This window comes from Bradysia coprophila (assembly GCF_014529535.1).
Source record: "Bradysia coprophila strain Holo2 chromosome X unlocalized genomic scaffold, BU_Bcop_v1 contig_98, whole genome shotgun sequence".
Lineage (NCBI taxonomy): Eukaryota > Metazoa > Arthropoda > Insecta > Diptera > Sciaridae > Bradysia > Bradysia coprophila.
The window spans coordinates 1,223,727-1,251,116 of NW_023503371.1; the positions used below are offsets into that span (position 1 = coordinate 1,223,727).

Genomic DNA, 27,390 nt, shown 5'->3' on the forward strand with positions numbered 1-27,390 from the left:
TTGAATAAATGACCGGTGTATTTAAGACTAATAACTTATTTGATATAGATGTGATACCCTATTGCCTATTACTATCGATTTGTTAATAATAAAAAAAAGCTATGACCATGACCTGTTATGCGATACCCACTCCATACACACACTCAATTAATCAATCAATTTCTAATAAACCATTCCATACGAATATTTATATAATTTTATCGGTCCGAACTTAATTGCGTTTTGTTATAAATTCACAAAATAAAAAGCCGAAGGATGCTCCAGCTAATGGTCATATCAGTTTAGGTTTCCTTATTAAACAACTTGACTCTTTAATGATAGCAGCCATGAAAAACGTGCGAAAAAAACCATCACCTCATGTTGGCTAACCATTTAAGGATATTGCCAAACTTTAATTAATTACCTAATAGTAGGATAAGTTAAAAGCCAAAAGTTTTGTGAGCTGCCATCCGCCGGGTTTACGCCAAATTTTTATTTAAATATTTAAATTAAAAAAAAATTCAATACAACTTTCGAGAAACGTTGTTTGGGCGTAGGCGACCTAATATGTATGTAAGCGTCTTTTAATAACACAATTTTGGTTAAACTTTATTTTTATATTCTTGCAATCTTCGACACCTACTTCGCTCATGGTATTTGAAGATAATTTTTTTTTTCTACGTAATCACTCTCTAGTTTTGTTCATAAAACCATCAAAAATTCAATAAATATTGATGGTGGTGGTATATGAACATCAGACATTGGCAAATCAAATACACAATTTGTCTGAACAAACTTAAAAAAAATTGTTGTGGCTGATCCGCTGAACGTCTCGTTCTTATTTTTTTTTTCCTTTATCGGAAAACACAATGCATCTATTGCAAACATAATTTGCATTGTGAATTTTGCTGGGAAATTTTCATCAATTAAATTAATATGATGTGCATTGAGAACAGCTCGTTTAATTTGTAGATCAAAAACGTCTTAGGTAGTACTTACATCATTGCTGGAGTTTGTCAATGTAAGAAATATTAGATTTTATTGTTATTTAGCATATCAGTTACTTGAAGCTACTAACAGACGTCACTTAAGTAAATAATTTCTCAATAAATATTTACAAAAAATGATACTGGTCTGCACTTGCACATATAAAAATTCCCACTTTCGTATCTAAGCTGGTCCTGGTTTTTCTGATTTCTCTCATTTGATATTTGAATTAGCATACGAAATGACTGAAATCAGAGAATCGGAGCAGAGAGATCATAACAGATGGCGTTGCTTCCGGCGAGGCGGAAGCAACGTAATCTTTTATGATTTCTCTGAAACGGAGACACGTACAGCAGTAAAAACTACTAGCGTATACGTTTTCTTCCTTTGGTTTTCTCACATCCGTGAAACTAGGACTAAATGTGACATAGTCAGTATATCGTGAGCATGTAAAATAACAATTTCAAAAGGAAATGTAGTACTAGATTACCCGGTGACTTTGAGTACAAAATTCAATTCGCAACATTTTTGTATATAACAGCTGTCAAAATCCCTTGGGAAGTCTAGTACATGCCATGAATTTAAACGAGATGCGTTTGATGCAAGATTGACAAAACCAGCAGAAGACGATGAGTTTAGCTGTGCATTATCAGCAAAAACCTATTTTGTTGCATGTATAGAACAACACTTGTTGTACTAGGGCTAAAATCAATTCACAAGTAATGAAATGTTACAGTTTTCCCTCCGCACGTATCTCCCCCGGCTTGAGGCTCGTACTTGTGGTTTCAGAATGGAAAAAGGAATAAAGAACTGATGTTGAGACTAAAATTACAGCTGATTGTAACGATATCATCAACAAATTGTCTCGATAGGGTTTTACTTTAACTAACATAACTCGATAACTAACCCTCTTCCTGTCAAGTCCTTGTCATGGAACTCTACACTACCTCGTAAAAATAAAACGACATCGTCGTCATACTAAACTGTCGCTGACTTTAATGCGTGTGCAACTCAAATAATGCAATAATTCAGTTCACTGACCTCATCAATAATAAATACAATTCGAAGCAGGAATAGGAACTTTATAACGACAATAGACCTGCTTAATGGTCACGGTCGCTTCGGTTTAATGCATGAATTGATGTGATAATTTTTGTGCTGAAATCGAGAAATCATTCTTGTCGTAAATTTAATGAGAGCACCAAGAACACTTATTGATGGTGCAGGTCTGAATATACATCGATTGGTTACACGGGTTACACACAAAAAAAACCCACCAGTGATGACCTTGCTTTTTTCCATGATGCATTTCCTCCTGCCAATGCATAAGAAATGCATACTACGAACAAGAATCGATTAAAAAATTTATGTCTTTCGTTGGTAACGAAGGTAAGATCAATTTAAAATTGACGAAAACATGAAGGAAAAAAATTGGTTTGCGGTGTAAATGTAAAACACACACCTCTATCAGAGTTCGAGACAATGAGTTTTTTTCTAAGTTTATGTAAACAATGGTCACTAAAATACTCATTGTTTAATGAAAGCTTTAAAAATATACTTGTCTCGATTGCATTTTACATATTTAAATGTAAGCAAAAGTTTTTTTATTTTGTATTATACACACCAATTATTATGACAAGCACATTTTTTTTTAATTGCTGATCTAAAGAAGTTTCATTTCTATAGACGCGGATGTTTTATTTTTCGTTTTATTTTTTATTTTAAATTTATTTATTGCGCGAGATGCTCCGGACACTGAATCAGAAAACAAATTATGAACAAGTGAACTTTAAGTAAGAATGAGGTTTATTACCATTTATAAAAAAAAGATTTAATAACAAAATTTGTAGTCAACAAAGTATTACGACCGTCTTGTTCATAGCAATGTATACATTCGATGTGGATCAAAAACGAGAAAATAATAATAATAATATCTCGTTAATCACATAATATGAAATGGCATATTGTAATCACTCACCTTTCCAAGAAAGAATTAATAAAATCGAAAAAAAAAATTCTCGTCATTTTCCACTCCAAAAAGAACTGATTTTCTTTTTTTGCATTTCAGGTGTGCGATTGGACTACACTCAACGTGCACAACGAAGAGCCAACACTTTTGCACACTCAATTTAACTATATACATGAAAAAAAAATATAATGAACAGAAAAGCAGCGTCAAGGACAATTCGCGTATATTCATACCAGAATGGATGTAAAATTGTTTTTTAAAAGTTTTACTACATAAGTATAATGAAATTGTTGATTTGAAATATGTGGTAGGTACTCGGCGGTTAGACAATATTGTCAGTTGATCGTCTACCTTTGCTTAACTCGGTTTGGAGACTCGCATAAATCGGATTGATGAAAATTTTTCGACTATTTTTTTTTTGATTATCATAATTCAAATATATATCGCGAGTGACACACCGATAAATAATATATTTGAAGAAACAAATATTAGAGAAAAAAAAACAATTTGTTTTGTTTGATAAAAATCTCGCCGTTTGTGTACTTTTCATTACAATTTTCTTTTTCTGTTTAAATTTTTGAGTGCTTTACTTGTGTGACAAAATCATGATACGGTATAAGTCTTGACGGTGCAACAGTTTATACGGACAACAATAAAATAAAAATAAAAATTTAGATAGAAAAAGTTTTCATTTGTGATAAGAAGTGATACTTTGGTCTGGAGTGTAGTCCAGATATTTTTTTTATTTTTCGCATAGTTAAATAAAAATCCGCCAAAATTGATAACTCAACGGAATTTGCCATGGCGTCTGGCTTTGTGAAGATCGCCATGGATGAATTTTACTCACACAATCCAAACAACTTAACTGGATTAGTTCAACGATACTGGATGATCGTTGAGGATGAACTTGCAGGTAAATTGAGATATACAATTTTATGCACCGATAGACTTAAGTTAAAATGATTAACATTTTCATTCAAACATATGTATCTAAATGGAAGGTGTAAAGCCTTTGATTATTTCACCTTCAATAGATTTTTTTATAGTTGGTGACCTGAGCTATTCAATGACCTTATTCATCAAAAAAAAGAAGAAAAAAATCTAACGAAAATACGTCGATCACCAAAAAAAATCATTCAAAATTCAATTATTTGACTTCATCTAATCGTTAGTCGTAACAATACTCTCTCTAGCGACCTTAAATACTGTCAAAGAATCTAAAAAACAGATGGTTCGTGGCAGACTATCTCATTTCATTTCACTTTATTCCAAGAAATACATTTTCATATAGATTGTATTGAGTAGCTTCAGTTTGTTTACAATTCGAAGGAGCTGCAAACAAACAGGCTGTTTTATAGATTCGCGGATCAAAATGCCGCTCAACTTTTCCGAAAACCGTCTTATCATTGATAACAAACCAAATTACTTTTTATTTAATCATAATGCATTTTTACGTGTAACGGCATGTTTCATTTACATTGCCTAATCACGTAAAGCATTGTACTTACGAGGTTCCAAGTTGTTATTTGACAAGTGGGGAATACAGCCCTCCCCTTCGGGTCAGGCTGTAGCACCCCACTCATCAAATACACAACTTGGAACCTCGGAAGTAATATACTATTACTCGCAATGCGAAGTATAATCCAAATTACTGCGTCAGATACGTAATCCCACCATTACAGCTCTGCCGTTATGCTAAAAAACGTCTAGCTTGGATTATTAGTATATTACTTCCGAGGTTCCAAGTTGTGAAGGGAAGGGCTGTATTCCTCACTCGTCAAATAACAACTTGGAACCTCGTAAGTACAATGCTTTACGTGATTAGGCAATGTAAATGAAAATGAAACATGCCGTAACACGTAAAACCCTTGACTTCGGCTCTTATTTTTTTGAGTAAAATAATTCGTTTCTACAAGACGAGTAATTGAAAGTGCTTCTTGTACCATTACTGAACTCATCGTCACCTCTCATCAATACGTTTCGCATAATTTTATTATGAACAGATTAATATAAACATTGAACACTATTGAACGCTTTAATTTTCACCATGCACAATTTGCACTCATAATAATATTAGGAAATTATACGAAACAATAGCACAAATGTGAAGTAATTATGTGTGGTAACTTGTAACTGCAATATGTTAACACTTAGCCTTCATCGGTCGGAAGCATATCACCAGTATTATTATTGAATCTGTTACTCATTTTGATTGAAGAAGTTCACACAAAATCTTGTACTTCAATATTTTTAACAATTCGTATAGTAAGATAAAAGACCGAAATAGTAATAATAATTTACAAATCTTCGGCCCTAATACTCTAGCTCTTCAAAATAATTTTTATCGGCAGCATAATATTGTGTACTCTTAAACTTGAGGAACAATCAATAAGGAACAAGTGGAAGTTTGTAGCAATCCTCAAGTACTATTGTATTAACGATACAATTTATCCTCGTTTTTGGATCCGTCTTATCTTCAGATAACTTAAAAATTAGGCTAAGTCATGCAAATTTAGGAGTTGTTGTGGTTTGTAATTGATTTCACAAGAATTTTGTTGAACAACTTGAAATACTAAAAAAATCTAGATATTCATTTGCTAAACAAGTATTGTGTGGAATCATTTACAAAGATATCTTATGAACGTAATTTCAAAGGAATTCAGAGGAATCACGCTGCACTATGAATTCGGATCAAACTTAAGATTGGTTCACAAAAAAGGTTCAATTAGACCAATCTTCGTATCATTTTTGTTTGAATTTATTACGGGTTGCTTGACACTCAATTTCTGCATCATTATTGAGATTTATGCAAAAACTAAATGATTATTAATAAAGCTAATAGCGCATTACTTGAACGTTTATGGCACATTACTTTGTGGGTAATACATTATAGGTGTGATAAATTTCAATTGAATTTATAATCTCTTTTATATTAAAAATACTTTTAAATAATAAATAACGCAACTAACAGCTAATCTTTTCGTTATTTACCACAATATTTTCCAATATGGTAATTTTTGAAGTGACATAAGATTTTTGATTGATCATCAGCAGAATAATTTTTTTTTCTCTGAAATTCCACATACGCATTCGTCATTATAATGTCAAACGAAACTTGAATTAAGCTAGGCGACAAGCGAACATAAAGTTTATTTTTCTGGATAAAGTTCAATCATAATGGCGACCCGTTCTAAATCGGCTTCGACTGAACCACAGCCGTACCTTTACAAATATATTTTCAAAATAAACATTTTATTTGAAAGCAAGGGGTGACGCTAACTTCTGAGTTAGTAAATCAAGAGCTTCATAGTACTTAATTGTTTGTGTTATCGGGCAATAGAATGAACCTACAGTATAGGCATAAAATTATAAGATTTGTGGTTTTCAACTAAGCTTAAAGTGAAAGTGTAGTTCTTGTAGTTTAGTATAATTACCATCCATTTCTATCAGCAATATGTCATCATATATCTAAATTATACCTTAATATCACACCGTTTACAAAAATTATATCCGTATTCCTTACTCTTTCTTCCGAAACTTTTTGGTCCTGTTATTGTCTTGCAAACAAGAAAAGATTCATGGAAAAGTTTCTTCCATTTTATTGGTTAGCAAATGGACTGGGTGCTCGGCATAATGTATCTGTTTGTAGTAAGTAAAATGCGCAGAATCGTTATGATCAATTTCCTACATTTGTTTACAAAACTGAACTCGTTCCAACTACACTCTTTCACAAGACGTATGCCGATTTGATCAGACACGAAAAAAAAAACCAGATGATCAAGGTTTCAAGGCTCATTCACATATACCTTCAACATTAACTTTCCTATTTCTTTTTTTTTCATAAATATTTTTGTTGTTTCTTTCTCAACATTTTATTTCCTCTCACTGAAAACTTTTCTATCCTTGACCATTTCACAAGTTTCCTATACACGATCTATATCATGTATAACTTAGATGCCGACCGTCATATAAGCAACATAAAATAAATAAAAAAGTGTATAAAGCGTACGTTATGCGTCCACCTCATATAAACCGGTCCAATAATTTTGAACTTTAACAAAAAAAGTATTAATTTGCCAGATAACCGACTCTATTTGCTATTGATTACTATTTAATTCTCATAATCATATTGTTCCATAAGTGAAATGATCAAACTACAAGAGACTTATGGGTAATTAATAGCTGTGTATTTACAATCAATTAGAATAATTTATTGAATTACCTTTAAATTGTTCGAACAAATAGCCGTTTTACAGCGGAAAATGTTAATTTATTGCACAGTTATGCTTGAATAAATTAGAATATTATTTTCAATTGTGAGGTGAAATTCGTGTTAGATAAATAAAACCTTTCCGCGTAAATAACACGTTTTGACGAATTTTTGTCATAAAGTATTTTTGAAGAGTTTATGAAAACTCCTGATTTTACTTTATGAATTAGGATAATTTACAGTAATATAGGTATGGACATAGCAATGACAATAAAATTGGCAAGTGTCAAATTTGAAGGCTTTAGTGATAATAGCTACCACTTAAGATTACATGTTATAACTCATGCAAGGAACTTAGGTCATCTATATTTATACAAAAGAATCGTATACCCTGCTATAGTCACAATCAGCATCCGAATGGTTTCTTTGTTAATGCTAGGAGCAGTGCTATGGTATGGAAAATTACACACAAATTATTATCTAAAAATTGGATATCAAAAGCGATTATAGTATTTTAAAGTTTTTCAAAGCTTTCTGCTAAGCTGTGCGTTATCCTGTTGCTATTATAATATCTCTTATCAACAGTGATATAAAAATACGTTCTGTTCTATACAACAAAAAATATGTTAAAACTAATGATTTTGATAAGACATAGGTCAAAGCAACTACCGATAATAGTGGTTATAATATGTTCGCCGTCGTCTGCGAATGGTTATTCAATCTTTCATTGATTCACCTTTTCTGAATAGTTCTCTCCACAAGAGTTACCTTTTATCACAATTAAATCTTGACTGTATGTGAATGTAAGCCTACACAGACAAAAATATCAGTCGCAATTATTTTTCGTGTAAATTTTACTCACAATGAATGCAAAATGAAATATAATAAAATTCATATGTAAAGTCAAGTAAAATCAAGTAAAAATAATTCAAGTTCAATGTCGCTTGCATTTTCAGTTGAAATTATGTTTTGTTTGGTCATTATTTTGCGTCTTGTTTGAGCTCAAGCTTTCGTGTATTCGTTCTGACGTATAAATCATCTTCTCTACAATGCCTGGGAATTTTTCATGACTTCTCATATTTAATTGTTTGTTTTCATCAAATTCTCGTTACTGAAGTAATTTAAAAAAAAAATTCCACTCGTTACATACATACCTATACACAACGAAGACGAGTGACAGTTTCTGAGTAATCAACTGGGTAATCATAAATACGTAAAAGCTTCTTTATTTCAATGAAATTTACAATTTAAATAACATCGTACGTTGGTATGGAAAATTGAATATCACTTTCAGGATGCATTATACAGTAATTAATTAGGTGGCAATTATATTGATGAATGAATGTATGAATGAATGAAAGAGCTTTCTTCAAAGTTACAGTTGAGGTACGGCTGCGGGATCATCATTTTTTCAAATGACACTTTTACGTACTGGTGCATTAATATACATCGACAGACTGCATGCATCGAAAAGCATACCTTGCATGTTTTAAGCACTACTTTCGATGTCCGAAGCATGTAAAATAACTATACTTCGGTACCTCTATCGCTCTTCAGAATTAATTTGGTTTATCTAGTTCGATTCCAGAACTCACCTCTCATTCGCTAGAAAAGCCCTTTAGCATGCGTTAGGAAAAATACTATTTATTTTTAAGGAGAATTTTAGACTATGTTTTATAAATTCTTTTTATCAAAATTTTCCTTTCTAAATTTAGTTATTGGCTCACAGAGGGAAAAAAGTTATGTATTTCCCGTGCAGTTACCGAAAATTTCATTCTTTTTCCTGAGTGTTGACTGATGCTAATTTTCACAAAAAAGACTATCGAAGTTTCAGCTGAGGTTACTGCTGCGGTGTGAAAATATAATTTTCTCAATCGAAAACTATTTGCCATCCACGCACTAGACTCATCTTTTCTCTAAATCCTGAATGTTTTGAAAATACACAGGGCTCGGGTCGATAATATGAAACTTTCTAAAGCGCTTCAGAAAGACGAATTCTTGTTCAAAGTAGCTTTCTCGAAGAAGCAAACGTATCGCAACAAAGTCATTAAATCCGTTATTTCATTTATTAACTCTACGATTGCTCGCAAAAAATCAATTAACTTCCGAGAAATCAAAATAAATTCCTGGAATTTTTCAAATTTGTAATGATTGGCTTAAAGCGTTACCACTGGAGTTTGATACAAAATCTTTTACTTCAATCATTTCTGTTGAACATTCCGCTTTATAGTAAACACAATCGCTTTTTCTTGTCATCGCTGTCGATGACAGATGACAAAACAAAATCGCTTTTCTTTTGAGAATTTTTAACTTTGTTCAGCAGTGTTATGGTCGGTATGATCCCATAAACAGAAGACTGAAACGAAAATTTTTCATACAATGTCACTTCATAGGACACCACTTAACATTCAGTGACATGAGATCCTCTGTTGTTGTCATTCCTTCACTTATCATGACTTCTCCACCCATTATAACATTTTCATTTACAAAATTAAACATTGAACGCCAAGCGTTCTTTTTTACTACTAGACACCTGTCTAAGTTACAATTATAAACATTTCATCCTCGCGATAGGCGAGAAATTTTCAAGTAGTTCAGAATAGTAGTTTTATCAGCCAATTTATCAAGAAGTTTTATCAGCCAATTCAAATTTAGAACTTTTTCTGATAATAACTGCTGCTGATGGCTCAACCACAGCCGTTTTTTATAGATAAAAAAAAGTTGTTAGAGGACATAGATATTCGAACAATGTCAGTAAACCTAACATCAAGGTTTTTTGACATCTATTAAACGACAAATCGAATAAAATTTCTGTTTTTTTAAGAAACGAAAAATAACAAAATTCAATATCAAAATACGCACAATCCGATCATAAAATTGTTATTGCTCTTTTCTACGACTGGAAATTGTATGTAGTACAAGTTCTAATTTTCGTCAATGTAAATTTTTAAAGACATTAACAAAGAACATAAATGCACTTGCCATCGGTTCATGTTTAAGAAAAGCCTTGGCTCAACAGCATCAATGACGTGTAACTGTAATTTAAATATTAAAAAAGAGCGAATTATAATGTACAATTAAAAAATTATTAACACAATTTACTGGGTCAAACAACAAACCATTTTCGGTTTATTTTCATTATTTTAATTTATTTTTGTTTGTATGATACTTACTCGTATTCTAACAATTTTACCTTTTATTTTAACTCGAATTCTGCCTTTTTTATTTGTAGATCCAAGAGCGAAAAATTTTCCGCTGATGGACAATCCTATACCGTCTATAGCATTGGTAATCGCCTATTTGGCATGGGTTTTAGTTATTGGACCAATTTACATGCGAGACAGAAAGCCCATGCAACTGAGAAACACACTAATTTTATATAATGCAGGACAAGTACTGTTAAGTGGATACATGTTTTATGAGGTAAGGTTTTTGGGATGAAATTTGAAACCAACCAACCAGTTTTATAGTTAAATTTCCACGCTACAAATCCGAACTCTTTCGTTCTTCTTTATTAGATTCTAAGGTCAATTGCAATTTTTTTATTTATTTATTTTTACTTTCAGCATTTAATGGCTGGTTGGCTAAACGACTACAGTATAACCTGTCAATTGATCGACTATAATGATAATGTTAGATCTAGACGGGTGAGTATTTCGTTCTAAGATTTAAAATCAAGTTAATCGTCTGCATAAATTATGCATTTTTGCAATGTCATTTCGCTACGAAATAATTTTCAGTTTGAGATTATCGGTTGTTTTCTATGACACAGATTACTTACAATATATTACAACACCATAATGATGACTTTGTTAAATGTGGAATCACAGTTAGAATCTCATGTGGAGAGCCAACTTTTTCGTTGGCTCACAAATCGTAACGGCCTCGGTTCAGATCCGTTCAGGGTATATTTAGAGTGATTTTTGTCATTTTAGTTTTCTCGTATTGTGTTACACATCAATGAGCTTAATAGATGAATCCGCATCAATTTTGATGAACAGAAGGAACTCAGAAAATTTTCTGACCATGACGGTCTGAAGTCTAAATGTAAAAATGTTTGACATTTTGAGCAGAGCTGTCGCGTCGACCTCTTATAAGTGTATCCGCACCTTAGCTCTGGCTGAGAGTAGAGTGTTGGATACGAGGAGCTACGTCTGTTAGGAATCTTCTGCCGTATGTCCTCCGTTACACAGTTGAAAAGTAAATTTCCCGCCGCGCGAGATTCCTACATTAGATGTGACCTAGTTTGCAAGCTATCATCCTTTTTACGACAGTTCGTAAAAGGCTGAATTGGCACCAATTTTTTTAAGGGAGTTTCTACTAACGATCGCGCATCTTTCCCCCATTGGTACCAGACAAATATATGGGGGCGTAGCCACGATGGTGTAAACTTATAAATGGCAACTGGTGTTACCTTCCAAAAAATATACAGACAAAATGACGGTTGGCGTTACCTGACCAACCTTTACACCCATGATGATTAACAACCGCTCTGCATCGTTTTCCCAATTTTATGCAGGTTCATTGCAAAAGCATGCATGGCCTAATTCAAAAGATTATTTCAAACTGTTCAGTTGCACATTACTTACAAAAAAAACATTGCAAATTTCCTTTAATGAATTTCCTAGCTCTCGTAAACAAATATTTCGATTGTTTAAACACAACAAAAAATCACCTGAAACGATGTTACGATAAAATAGTTAATTATTTAAGCATTCAACACAATCCAGATGTAATATTAAAGTGTTTCATCAACACCTAACCAACACGAAAGCTGTTCAAACTCGCGCGGTTATTGTTCTAATAAACAGATTGTTAATTAATTTATTATTTAATGAAATCGACCTCCACCTGTGCATTCGCTAATAAAATCGAAATCGCACAAAATAATTTCCCTGTAATCGAGAATCCAACTTACCGTGCAAAGGAATCCAATTAAGCGAAAAAGTCATCAAGTCGTTTTATATGGTAATGGATAAATATGAATTTTTTTAATAAAAAATATCAGAAATTGCATATTTCTGAAGGTCTTGACTACGATAGTTACGATTATTACGTTTTAGCCATTTTTAAACATACATATTTCTTGTTCAACAATGAACTGCAGCAAATTATAAAAATCATTACCGTGAACTTATTTGTAAATTTTTAAAATTCATTTTTGCATTACAACAAATTGGCTGTTTCCATGGTTTAAGAATTTTATAAGATACGAATAGATAACCATTGCTAAGCTATCATCGCATATAAAGTTCCGTAAAATAATCATTTGTGAACTATGCTCGGACTATTCTTGAAGGTTCTAATGGAAATTATTGAAAAATATTTAAGGCTCACGGTGCGGTTGAATGAATTTTTACTGAGCATTTCGATGCACTTTTGATGTTTTTGGATATTATTAGTCAGCTCGGAGCCCTGAACAAGGTTCCACAAATTTTTTTTGATTTTCATCCGTACCGTCGGTGACATTGTTGCATAGCCCATCCTGTCTACATAGAGAGTGGTGGATAATAACTGGTTGTGGTTTCAATCGATAGTACCCAAGATAGTGCCTGAAATTCTAATAACAATTGCACAAAAATTTGGTACCCTAAGTGCAAGTGAAGCCGGCAGAGACCCGCTAAAGTTGAAAAAACATGATTTTCAAACAGTCATAGAGACGTGGATACTTAAGGGATAAAGCTAATAAATAGTTTTAGCAGTAGAGCAACATTTCCTCTACCAATGACCAAAAAATTATTTTTGGAGACCAACTACATAGAGGCCGACAGTAGCTCAAAGTTTTTCCTTAATATTTGGTAAAATTTGCAGGTTTCAGAGGCACCTGAGACGCACTTATTAAATTTTTTTGTAAATAAAATGGTTAGTTCTGAAATGCTGGAAGTCTCAGTTGTCCATCGACACCACACATGCACTGACCCATGCCAGCAGTGTCGATATGTTGGATGAATAAGTGGAATGTGTCCTTCTCCAGCGAAATTTTTTGCATGATTTGAAAAATTCATTCAACCGCACCGTGTGAATACTTCACGGCTTTTTCTTTAAATCGTAACTGACGTCATGAAAATAATATTGTGATTAAGCGCTAATGTTTTACAAGCGGTGGATGTATAAAATCATTAAGCCTGACATTTTTGTTAGTTAAATTGTTGTGGAGTGTTTGGTATCAAATCTTCTACTTCTTTAGTTGTAATCTGCATTTCGCTATAAAGAGACTGTAAGCTAGCTTGTCGGTATTTTGTCGCTTTGACTGAAGAGGTGACTAACCGTTTAACAGTCATCATAAGAGAATATTATTGGGAAAATGTTTTCCCACACAATAATGACATATCTGTGGCCAAGACATTTATTTATAAAATCTAATTTTACGAAAATGTAGATCATGGTGTACTTTCATGGTAAAAAGTAATTTGAATGTTCCGGCCAAAAAAATGTCAATAATTTCTTGTGTCAAAAAAAATCCTAAAAAATCAAGGAAAAATTCGAAAAATTCCAGAAAATGATTAACCAAAAAAATTCCTGGTAGTCTATTCGGTGACTGCTATAAAAATGAACGAAAATAAAAGACGCTTAAAAATTTCATTATTCTGCTACTTCACAAACTCATAATTTTATCAAATGTAATGTCTACAAAAAAACTTTTTTACGCCGATTTGCTATCGTGAATAATTGGATTAAATTAATGCGCTACGCGTGTGCACGACAATTATATCAACGTTTTTTTTTTTATTTAATCTCATAATTGATTTGCCGGCAAGCAAACAATAAACAGATTGTTCTTTGTGGGTTTATTGAAGGTTCAAAATATTGTTAGATTTCTTCTGATTGAGTCGTTAAAGTCAATCAGATTTACTTTCTTTGAAATAAGGCATGAGTTTAACGATTTTGAGACAGCAATTGAAATGAAATTAAATTAACAATTATTTATTGTTACTTTCGAACATAAAATAGCCCACTAGCCCACGCTGTTCTTTCAATTAATTTTTCATACTTATCAGAGCAAAAAGATTGTTCTTTTATGCTATAAATTGCTTGCATTGTTTTGCGTCTTTTTGTTAATGTCATAATTAAACGGAAAAGTGAAATAAGCAACTCACAGAAGACGAAGTACAATTTCATTGTCATCCAATTATATACCTGCACATAGAGCATCTTCTCTTGTAGCTACCAGCCAAGTTAATTGTTGATAGGTAATACATTTACGAATTTGGTCATGTAATTATTTCAATGATTATTTCATCGTTTTTATTAGTAAGTGGTAACCGTATATACATTGGAGGCTCAGCTGAGAATTTTTCAAGAAGAAAGTGAATTGATTCTAAAACTTTCTCTATTTAGTACTATTACCGTACGTAAAATGTACCTGTAGCTGAGTCGATTGGTAAAGTTGAAATGGAATATGGAAAATTTGTTGTAAGTTCGGAGAACGAACTTCAGACAGAGAAAAAGTAATTGTGGAACATCTGGATTTGCTCTCACCGGTTCATTCATTATAACCAGCCATTTCTTAACTTTACCAACGAAATATTACTAACAATAAATCCAAATCGGAATGGATATCATTTAAGATATCGAATTTTATTTGGATTGCACGCAATACTGTGTGGACATGCAGTTTTGAAATCGATATTTTGTTGCTCATAAAAATTTAAATTTTTTTCTATTTTGGCTTGTATCACTAAACATTATTTTGTGTTTAAAAATAAAACCTTATTTTATGTGAATTTTTGATCCAACGAAATTCTCTTCGAAAAGAAAACTTTTTAATAAATAGATAGCATTTCATTTTTGTCATCTAATGGCTTAGAAGTTTTGCCAAGCGTGACGTGTACATTATTACTCACAGACAACGATATCATTATAGTATTTTTTGTAGCAAGACAGGAAAAGTCGATTTTTTAAGTTTATCTTAACGTGGAATAAGCGATAAGATCGCTCGTATTTATTCAAAAGGCACTTTCAGTATAAAATAATCTCGGACGTTTAAATGAGGAACTCTGAGGAACTGGGGTAAAAGCGGACTTCTTTTGTGAATTACACGTTTGCTGTGTACACATCCTATACATATGAAGACTGCATCCTACTCTAAAATTTCCTGATAGTACATAGAGTTTGAGGACAATAAATAGTCGGGTTTTTATCGCTGCCGTCTCCTGGACCCTGGACCCGAGGAGGAAACTACTTCGAAAAACGCTTTGCCATGGCTTTGCGACTTTGTTTGCAGCTAGAGTCAAGCTGAGCTAACGACCTTTACGACTTTTACTTTACGTATATTTGTATATTGATTTTTCTGGACTTTGTACCATCACTTTCCGAAGTAGTTTTGCCTTCGCTTGACCCCGTTTTTTCTTTAACTTGCCTGTGTAACAACAGCAATGAGAGATTTATCAAGTGGATCTCATCCCCTGAATCTTTGCTTTGTAAATACAGAATTCTCCTGTCATCGTCGACGAATCACATTTGATTAACGGGAGCTATTAAGTCCGGTCGAGTGGTTATTACTCCTCCTTTGTTTACTTTGTCTGAAGATACTTTCTTAACGCCCCGAGATTCCTTGGTATCTTATAATATTATCGTCGCTTTTTCATTGAACGTGCGTGCGTCTTTTATGACCGGCTTTCACAGTCTTTCATATATATATATAACCCATGTAATTCGTCCCACATGCGACTATTATGTGGAATGAATTGGATTGCAATCGATTAGAATGATGAAATTTATATTTTCGGACACTGTATTATATGACCATATTTGTCAACGTTTTAGTTTTTATTTTTGTTGATTTCACTTGTTTATTTAATGAGGTATTCATTCAAAAATAGAAACGATTTAGTATATGCATCTCGTACGATCGACAACTCAAACAATATTTGTCATGCACTTCAGTATTTTAATTAGAAATTAATTTTTGGATTTTTTTCTTGTTTTTATTTTCAGATGCTAAATTTGTGTTACGTCTACTACATATCTAAATTAACGGAATTTATGGACACAGTATTTTTTGTATTAAGAAAAAAGAAATCACAAATCACTTGGCTACATTTATATCACCATTCACTTACACCTTTGGAGGCCTGGTTTTTAGTTAAATTTATAGCAGGTAAATATAACAACAGAGCATACCGATAAATGAACTGCGAATTCGTCAAATTTAATTATTATTTTTTCGTTCTCTTTTTTCGTTAAATAAAAAAAATTCTAGGTGGAAATGCAACCTTTCCGAATATTCTAAATAATTTCGTTCATGTATGCATGTACTTCTACTATATGATGTCAGCTATGGGCCCTCAATATCAAAAATATTTGTGGTGGAAGAAATACATGACCGAATTGCAAATCGTAAGTAAAATTCATTTTTTTTTCTTCGTTCATCATTTGCTGTAAACGTTTTCGCATTGTAAGCAAGATCAACTCAAACGTATCTTTTCAAACGAAATGCCGCGCTGACTAAATACATTTTTTTCAAGCCGAATTCGACATTCGCATTTGACCTACTATATAAATAAAAATTTTCGATTATTGGTCACAATCAGCCGTCAACCTTCAACTGCCCCGATGTACATACATTGACCCCAATTCAGTCTACCGCACCCATTCTCTTTCAAACTATCTGTACCATTTAGCCGCAATTTGCATGGATATATCGGATTTGCCTCCTTACGAAAAAAAGGTCACCAACCTGATATTTTATCGTCTGTACATTTATAATAAGACGTAATCGTTGCGCTTGAATTAGCTGTAGAGTAAACAACAACAACGAAAAAAAAACTAGTCAGTTAAGTCGGTTATACAACATTATCGCGCAAAGATTTTTCACAACAACGTACCTAGACATTCAACTTCATTCACCGTTTGAACAACCAATGATCAAATCAAACAGCGCATAGCATTCGTGTTACATGGATGGATTATGCAATCGTAAAGATCATGTATTTTTAAATGGCTCGTTTGATAGTGCAAGTTTACCATATGTTTTTCATGTAAAAGTGATTTGTGACGAACGAGTTTTGATCCATTGAAGAAGACGAAAAAAAACTGGCAAAATCCGATTAATAGAATGGGATTGGATTTCGGGTTAGTTTTGATTCGTGTTTTAGGTCTGCAAATGTAATTCGAGATGTGTTTCTGGTAATAGTAATTCGTTTTCCTTATCATTCTAAAGGAAACTCTAAAACGAATTTTTTTCAGAATTGTCCTCAGAGGGTGGAAATTATTGCATTCCTAAGGAAAGTGCAATTATCCTTTAAAGTCAATACAATTGCCAAAACCAAAATTTTTATCAACTTTCGACCATTAGTATTTGGTGCAATAGAGGCAAAAACACTAATCATCTTTCAAGGTACTCAATCCTATACTGCCCTATCAGTTTTTTATTTTGCAAACAAAACGAATGATTGTCGAATAGAAGACATAGAGTTAGTTTCTTCGGAAACACGTTGTAAAGAATCTGGTTGTTTGAGTTTATCATACTTTACTGGTTGGTACAACCAGAGATTGTAAATATTATTGCGTGCAAATATTTGGATGGAGATGAGATGAAAAGAACCGGCTGTGTTGGGCGTCGTTTATATTTAATCAGAAAAGAGTTGACGGATATTTAACTAAACAAAAACGCTATTATAGTCTGTAAACCACGGCAACCGTGATCTGCTTCATATGACCGCTAGTGAAAATCGAACAGATGTTAATCGAAGTTAATTCGTAGTAAAAATGAAATCCTCAATTTCTCCAAATTAGAAGATTTACGTAATATAACAGACTAGACGTATGTACAGTACAGATTGGGGCGGTGGACCTCTCATTCCGAAAAATTCAGTATCTAATTTTCACTTGGAATTTTCAAATTTTCTTCGAAATTTTCACAATCTGTTACTTCATGAGTTTTAACATATATTTTATCACAGTAGGTATCACACCGTCGACATTAGCTGATGAAATATAAAAGCTTTGGCCGATTCGTGGCATAAAGCACAATAAATTATGAGGGAAAAAGTTGATAGTGAGAGTGAATGATGTTGACCTCTCATAAAACGTATCTATCGTTCATACATTGTAAATTCCGTTTAATTATAACAGTTGTTTGGTAATAATTTATTGCGTATTTGAACAGACCGAACAAACTGAACATATTGCTTCACATATCACTTTCAATGTTTTAATCCACCTCAAAACTATGTGTGTGAATGTGTGTGTGCATTTATTATAAGTTCTATCTTATGTTGCACAAGCTTAAGTAGCTCACTGCCCATACTCCAATTAGAAACATATTTCCTCTAATGTTTTGCCTCGCGGCAAAAAGGAGAGAAAAAAAACAAGTTCGCGTAAAATTCAACACAAAATCAATTCGACCTCAAATTTATCATTTTTTTTCTTAATTTTTTATTTTTCATTAACCACAAACGAATAGATTTATTCTACCGGTTTAATATGAATTTCGAAAAGAATGCTGCAATTCAGCATTTATAAAATAAATTCATAATGAGTTCTCTCGAGCCACTTACAGCCGCTTTAAAGTCAACGTAATGAATTTTGTGTAACCTACTTTTACTAATCGAATCGGAAACTGCATCTGCAAGATATTGGTTATAATCTACCTGAGATTTAAATGCATGTTTGTTTAGCTTTTTTTTGTTTGTGTGTTTTTTTTGTGAGCAATGGCTTTTTATCATGTAATTTAAATTTTGCATTGCAATGTTAATGTTGATGATGCAATGCATTCACATGCAATATATTGAATATTAATAGATTCGGTAGTTGTTGATCATGATCATGTTCATATTTTCCATTTATGAACTCGATGATGAAACACTTATGGATTAATGGCTTGATATTTGATGGCTAACTTTAGCTGATAATGATTTTAAAAAAAGTTTTTTTTTGGTTTTGAAAGTTAACCTAATGCTCTTTGTGACAATGTAGTTTTGTAGATTATAAAAAAGTAGATAAAGTAGAAACGTATGTAGAGAGCGTATGTTAAACAGCAAGATCACCGGGTACTAGGTATTTAAATTAATCTACGTTGCCCTCCCTAATTCTTCCACGGCTTGAATAGAGTAAGCTTGTAAGCTATGATAAACACTTGTCACGTTCTAAAGATAAAAGAACTAATTTCAACATAGTTTTAATAGCTATTTTGCTAACTAGTTAGTAAATGGGCCTGTTTTGCGCACTAGATGTGAGTTTGCCAATATGAGCGGAGCGAGTTCGGCAACACATTGTGTGCGCAAAACCCCATTTACAAACGTGTTAGCAACAAGATTTTATCTACTGTTAGTTGAAATATTCATAATTTTCAAGCAAAACACATCAACACAAAATCCTGCTACACATGATCGTAGTAGGATTCTGTCAAGTGCGTGCGCATAAGTTACTATATTGCTTATAGGAGAATTGAGTTTAGAAACTAAGGGTATAATCTAATACAATTTAGTACTTTTCTACATAAAAAAACTGCTGCCACTGAATTATTTTTTCATGAATAAACTTCACTGCTGTGACATTTCATGGGAATGAATCAATGTGAAGTTGTTCAAAAATAGTTCAGGGAGATTGAAGTACTATAAAATTTTAGTGTGTAAATTGACTGTCTTTGCTAACTAGATTCATGCTGAAAATTATGAATTTTTTCAACTTACAGTAGATAAAGATATTGATGATGAATAGAAACTAATACTGAATGGGGTCAATAAAGTCCTAATCTATCTTATGTAACGTCAAAGCAGTAGAGTCTTTTAATTCTAGTGAATCAAGTCAGTATCAGATGAAAAATGATTTTAGTCCAGAACAAATTCCGTATCTGATTATGAAATTCTAAATCATCTGTTACGGCGATGGAAGTTTGAAAATCGACAAATTTTCGTTTTTGTGGTTTGCTGGTTCTTCTTGATTTCTCCATTTCTTCATATAAAATTTTCAAACTCAAGTAAAAGACAAAAACAAAAATCGGGTTTCAAACTTTCAAACATTACTGTTACAAATAAAATTATTGCCGCTGACTATCGCTTCCTCACAAGTTAAGCTCTTTTATCTTCTTTACAAACTGAAATACGAAATTTACGAACTGAAAGTATTAAACGCTCCACCGAAGAGGAATTAAGATTTTTTTTTGCGAAAGCCCAATATTTTAGCTTCAAGCACTACTAAAGCCTTTGCTTTAATGTATAAGGGTAATTCCAGCTAATTTGAGACTTCTCGAAATATTTTCACCAAATGAAAACCGATATCAGTAAACTTTTTTTCCTTGAAAGCTGTTGACCAGACGCGTCGTTTAAGCATAAAAGTTATGCTTGTTTTTAGCAAATTTTTGAAAATTCTAGTTTAATTCACGAAACCAAAGCACTGTCAGTGCGTTGACGAAACCTGAACCCATTTCACTAAACTTTTTTTTTGCTGAAAGCTATTAACAAGACGCATAGTTTGACACCAATATGAGGTCATTGGCATAACGTCTCGGGAAGATATGACCAAAAAGTGTTTGTTTGCATTCGGCTTTCCAAGATACTCAATAAATCTCAAATGATTTCTGTAAACTTGTTTCCCTGTAGAACGCTATAATTCCACAATTTCACGAAGTGACACGAAATTAAATTTTTAGAAGACTTTTGGTTCATTCTGCTTCAACTGTCATTCGAAAGCTACAGCATATGACTTCACGAGAAAAATAACTTTGGCTCGATTAAGTTAGTGGGGTGAGTGAAGTAGGTGAAATCAGCTTCCCAGGGGTGAAAAGTGGCATCCTCGAATTTTGACTCGTCGAGGTTATCTCGAAAAGTTTTGTAACCATTTTTTTAAACGGTTTTGTGCCAAAGCAACATTTTCTGTGGGGAAACAACCACCAATTTCGAAAAAAAAATATTTCTGGCTATTAACGACCACCGAAAAATGTCACTTTTATAGACATATCTCCCACAAATTTTGGGCTACAAACCTCATATTGGGCTTAACGGGCGCGTCTTGACCATAGCTTTCAGGGAAAAAGCGGTTTACAGAAATCAGTTTACATTTGGTGAAAATATTTCGAAAAGTCACAAGCGTGTAACGCAACTAACCGCCGACTTCTTCGATCACACTTCACAGGCTAAAAATTCCCATTCTTGTTGGCTTGAAAGCACTGGGTCTACTGAGTATTAGAAAATTTATAGATTGATTTGTTACCGAAAAACATAGCCAACACAGCTCACTTTATGCCTCATAAATGACGAAATTTGTAACGCAACTAACCCTGGAGCTACCCATAAAAGAACGGACGTTTTTGGAAACAGTATCAATTCAAAACGTCTTACATCCACTGGTTGGGAAAGCTTCGTTTCTACTTTGAGTTTGAAGTAAATGAAGTAAAAGATTTTCGATCAAACTGATGTAAATTGTGGGTATCTTAATTCAACTTGAACGGCTTTTTAGCCCCGTACGAAGTACTGGGGGCTTATAAGATTAATATGCCGTTTGTAACACGTCGAATTGGAAGCAGACAGTAAGGGCAAAGCTTTTGGTTATGTTCATAGATGACGAATCCGAAATAAAAAAAATGTCCGTCCGTCCGTCCGTCCGTCCGTGACCCCTCTAGCTTGAGCAAATCACAACCTTTTTTCAAAATTCTTTTTTTCCCCGATTGGTATCGACAAAAGTAAGGTCAAGTTCGAAAATGGGCATGGTAGGGTCGGCCCTTCCAGAGCTAGGGCCCTATAGGTGTTTTTCAGTCTTTCGACGATATCTACCGAAATACGCACGTAATAGCTGCTTGTGATATATCAAATGAAAGGTATTGACGAGTAGAACAAACATTGTTTTTGTGTAGGATGCAACGCGAGCTTGTTGGGAGGGCTCAAAGGTCGTTACTCGGCCCTAAGTGTTTTTTCCACATAAATCGAGTAAATCTCATCCGATTTTGCTAGATTTTGTTTTATTTGAGAGATAATTGAATACCGAATAGAATGATGGCAAAAAATGTTTCAAATTTGGGCCCTTGGACTAGGGCCGCTACTCGGCCCTAAGTGTTTTTTGCACATAAATCGAGTAAATCTCATCCGATTTTGCTAGATTTTGTTTCATTTGAGAGATAGTTGAATGCCGAATAGAATGATGGCAAAAAAAGTTTCAAATTTGGGCCCTTGGACTAAGGCCGCTACTCGGCCCTAAGTGTTTTTTGCACATAAATCGAGTAAATCTCATCCGATTTTGCTAGATTTAGTTTTTTATGGAAGGTAATTGGAATACCGAAAAGAACGTGGCGAAAAAAGTTTAAAATTTGGGCCCTTGGACTAAGGCCGCTACTCGGCCCTAAGTGTTTTTTGCACATAAATCGAGTAAATCTCATCCGATTTTGCTAGATTTAGTTTTTTATGGAAGGTAATTGAATACCGAAAAGAACGTGGCGAAAAATTTTTCAAATTTGGGCCCTTGGACTAAGGCCGCTACTCGGCCCTAAGTGTTTTTTGCACATAAATTGAGTAAATCTCAACCGATTTTGCTAGTTTTTGTTTTATTTGAGAGGTAATTGAATACCCAATGGAAAGTTGGCAAAAAAATTTGGGTTTATAAAATAATGTCGTAAATTGTTGGTTTTATTTGAGAGGTACTTCGTACGGGCTTTCGTAATTGCGCTATGCGCAATTTTAAAAATGAACACTTTCAGTAAATTTGACCATGCCCAACTTGACTTGCATTTTGGTAACAGACGCATTAGAGGGTTGTAGACGTATTAGGGTTCCGGGCGTATTACGGCTACGGACGTATTATGGTTACGGACGAAATAGGATTACGGATCGTACGGGGCTAAGTCGCAGCAAACGCTCCGACTGTTCTGATGCCTTGTTTTAAGTACGGTTAACGCCGTTCACTTAAACTTTATGAAAATAATTCCAGTGGTGATGCACCGAAAAACCAATGAAAAGTTAATTGAATCAATAACTTAATAAATTTTTTTATTTCTATTTCCAGGCTCAATTCATTCTTTGCATCGCTCACACAATACGTGCTCTGTGTTCGGATTGTCGGTTCCCAGCTTTTGTGTCTGGCTTATTGCTGGTAAACGCATCAATATTTTTCATTCTTTTTATGAATTTCTACATTCAGGCATACAAAAAGAATCATGCGCTGGAGAAAAAAATTGACTGAAAATTTTCGCACACAAAAATGAAATTATTTAAAGAAAGAAGTAGAAGAAACGAAAAACACCTGAAAAAATTGTAAAAACTTTTGAACATGTAAATGAAAGCAAAAACATGACTTTTTTGTCTTTTATTTATCGTTTGTAAGTGTTTCTTTTTTAAGTCGTGAAATGTGAAAAATATTGCAGCACAAAATATAAAATATGGGAGAGCAGCAATATAAATAAATCAAAGTAATTGTAAATTTTACGTATACTTATAGTGTAGATTACAATCTCTATGGGACAATATAACATATACTGATGGAAGTGTGTCAACATAATACACACCAGTTGCAATTCCCATCATATAAGTCATAGAGGTATTTTGCTCGTACACAGGAGGAAAAGTTCTTTTTCAGGCTTTACGCATTTTCCATTTTCCTTCCAATTCGTTCACATTGCATTTTGCATTTTTATCAGTTTTGAAGGCTATAGACTGCGAGAATTATGACATGTTCGACAGTGATAGTGTTGGATTACGTACTTAAATGAGCATTTCGTATTTATGTAATTTAGTGACACAAGTGTTGGGAGGTACTTTTGGACTTGAGTATTAGGTTTATTGTCCGCAAGAAACATCCATACACATTAAGAGGCATCGGTGCTTTGCTGAAAAGCATACATTAGGGCGATTTTTAAATACTGGATTTAAGTTTACTTTTGATGATATCTTTCCATCAGAATCCTTTTTGAAAAATGTACGACCGCAATTCCGACCACGAATGTGGTAGCTTTCAACAGAAAATACATTTGGTTGCAGCAGTTTGACCGGCTCTGAGAAACGTCAGCAGTTTATGAAAATTTCGTTAAACTGCTCACTTTCCTCAGAGCTGGTCAAACGACTACAACCAAATGTATCTTCAGTTGAAAGCTAACACATTCGTGGTCGGAATTGCGGTCGTACAATTTTGAAATAGGATTCTGAATAGCACACGAATGTAGGCTAAAATTTTAGCTAAATACCGGTGCCTCTTAAAAGATCTTCCGTTTTTACCAATTTTATCGTCCAACAAGAAATTACGTAAAATACCCATTTGCGTACGAAATTCAACAACTTCATAGTGTGGAGTAAATTCAAAATGTAACTGTTGCCTGATTCGTTGACAAAATTTCCGTTTTGACATCAATCAGACAGACATTACAGTCAGTATTTGATTGCAGAGCGTGTGATCATAAAAACTTTTTCCCGAATTTTCATTATCGTGAAACTCAAAAATCACAAAAATTCTTGAAAATTCACAAAAATGTTCTCACGATTACATGCTCTACTATAACTTTCCCTCACATTGAGAGTAACATAGCTGTCTGACGAAGGCTTTGATAAAGTCTATCAAACAAAAATGATTGAACAAAATGTTGTTTATCGTGGAATCGTGGACGGTCAAGGAAGATCCTCTACATCTTTTATCACGTCGTGAGCTAAAATCTCAAAAATTGTCAGCTCTCAATCTACTAGGTTTATTTGAAGAACATAAAAATCTAGGGCTTCAATATTGAGCAAAATTTAATGTGGATAGAATTAAAACGAGTATAGAAGGTGTGTAGTCGTATACATTGTACAAGCATCTGAGGTCAAAATTGATCATTAACCAGTGTGATTGCAAAAAAGGTAAACTTTTTATAATTGTAGAAACAAATTGTTCCAAAAAGGCATACAATAGGGGAAAATAAGAAATCAAATTTTCAACGATTACAATCCCATTGATGTTCTTCATTCCACATGCGATATCTACGTTAATATGCCTGTACAGACATAAATGTCTTAACATTGGTAATGCATGTGGAATGAATTAGGAGAATTGGATGGTAATCGTGACTTCTTATTTTTCTCGGGCTGTACAAAAAGATTTTTTTAGCAGAAATCAGAAGTCAAATCCTATCAGCTAAAAAAACCTATTCGCATGGTCAGGAACAGTAAATTTCTCCAAACTGGTGTTGGATACTTTTCAAATAAGAAGTTAGAAAAATGATCCAATGTAAGCGTAACGAGCTCGGAACTTTACCTCCTGTAATTGAGTAAAATATATTTGGTTTATTTTTAAAATGAATTATACAAAGTCTTCTTCCTCTTCTACAATCTAGTAAAAAAGGTCCAGAGACAAGCAGAAAGTTTTCTATTTTGTGTTTCGGTAATAGCTTTTTTGTTCGTATCGAAGCAAAAAATAGAAAGTTCTAAGAACGACCATTCGACAAATTAAGTTTTTTTTTTATTTTGGTAAATTATTTTTCATTCATTTTAAAATGAATTTTTTAGTTATTTATGAATTGCATTCGATTAAACACTGTTTAATAAACAGGCATGTGTCTATTTAGCATGTAAGTGCGAAACAAGTATTTTCTTATCCCCTAGTCTACAATTTATAATTTAAAATTATTTTATTTGCTCATAAATAAACCAATAATTAATAAAAGTTTTTTTTTTCATAATAAAAGAAAATGTTTTCATTTTTACGGCTGCCAATTCCAGATTCCAGTGTAAGTTTTGAATCCACGAAAATGTAGGTAGATTTTCGTCCTGATTGTTTATCACGAAGAAATAAAATTATAGAACGTCAGAATCTTGAGCTATTCCATTTAAACTTTACTCTATACTATCTCTCACTAAAGATTGCTTGCAGCAATGTCGACAACCCCGTACGAATTCAAATTTAATCAATCGTAATAATACCGATATTCTACGAAATTACACAGAATTTTATTACGGAATAAAAGAATGTCTGCTGAATTTTGAAGAATTCTGAGAATTTAATGAAGGTAACATGGGAAAGGGCAATATAACTATAGGTAAAAGAAGTCAGTACATCTGAATACAGTCATGAGGGATTTTTTTGAAAGGGGACCAGACTCGGAGCCATTATTTAGCGACGTTTTCTTTGGGTAATTCCAGCTAATTTGTGACTGTTCGAAATATTTTCACCAATTGAAATGCGTTTTCGACAAACTTTTTTTTCCCTTGAAAGCTGTTGACCAGACGCGTCGTTTAAGCCCCATATTAGGTCGGTGGCCAAAAATCTCGGGGAGATACCACCATAAAAATGTATGCTTGTTTTCAGAAAACTCTTGAAAATTCTAGTTTATTTCACGAAACCTGAACCGATTTCACTAAATTTTTTTTTGCTGAAAGCTATTGACAAGACGCGTAATTTGACACCAATATGAGGTCATTGTAAAAATGCGGTCTCGGGGAGATATGACCAAAAAGTGTTTGTTTGTATTCGACATTCCGAGATATTCTCAATAATTCTCAAATGATTTTCGTAAATTTGTTTTCCTGTAGATATGAACGCTATAATTCCACAATTGCTCCAAATGACACGAAATTAAATTTTTAAAAGATTTTTGGTTCATTCTGCTTCGAAGAAAGGTAAAATCACCTCGACCCAAACGTTGCCAAAATTACATTTTTACACATAAAAACTGAAGATCGGTGCCGTTCGAAAGCTACAGCATATGACTTCACGAGAAAAATAACTTTGAGTCAATCAGGTTAGTTGGGTGAGTAAAGTAGTCGAGGTTATCTCGAAAAATTTTGTAACCATTTTTTTAAACGGTCTTGAGCCAAAGTAACATTTTCTGTGGGGTAACAACCACCAATTGTGAAAACAAAAAATTGCTGGCTACCTCCGAAAAATATCACTTTTTTAGACATATCTCCCCCAAATTTTGGCCCTATTGGGCTTAAACTGCGCATCTTGACCATAGCTTTCAGGGAAAAAAAGTTTACCGAAATCAGTTTTTATTTGATGAAAATATTTCGAAAAGTCACAACGTGTAACGCAACTAACCGCCGACTTTTGCGATCACACAAGTCACACTTCGCAGGCTAAAAATTCCAATTCTTGTTGGTATGAAAGCACTGTGTCTCCTGAGTATTAGAAAAATTATAGACTGATTTGTTACCGCAAAACATAGCCAACACAGCTCACTTTATGCCTCAGAAATGACGAAATTTGTAACGCAACTAACCCTGCAGTTACCCGCGTCCAAATAGTTCTTGGCGCTTGGCCCCAATAAAACCGCAGTCGATTAACTTTAACATTCATTTATTGGTTAGTGGTGGAAGTCAAAAGTCGAAAAAGGGGGTTTTTAGCCCCGTAC

General features: G+C 33.4%; 1 protein-coding gene across 1 annotated transcript; it reads left to right on the forward strand.

The window, feature by feature from the left end:
- Positions 1-3,051: 3,051 nt before the first annotated feature.
- On the forward strand, positions 3,052-23,365 carry LOC119070539 (elongation of very long chain fatty acids protein AAEL008004). The gene is made up of 6 exons (XM_037174915.1): positions 3,052-3,848; positions 10,378-10,568; positions 10,712-10,792; positions 16,083-16,245; positions 16,348-16,484; positions 23,082-23,365. The coding sequence occupies exons 1-6, from the start codon at positions 3,737-3,739 to the stop codon at positions 23,256-23,258; spliced, it is 861 nt and encodes a 286-aa protein (XP_037030810.1). The 5' UTR covers positions 3,052-3,736; the 3' UTR covers positions 23,259-23,365.
- The last annotated feature ends 4,025 nt before the right edge of the window (positions 23,366-27,390 follow it).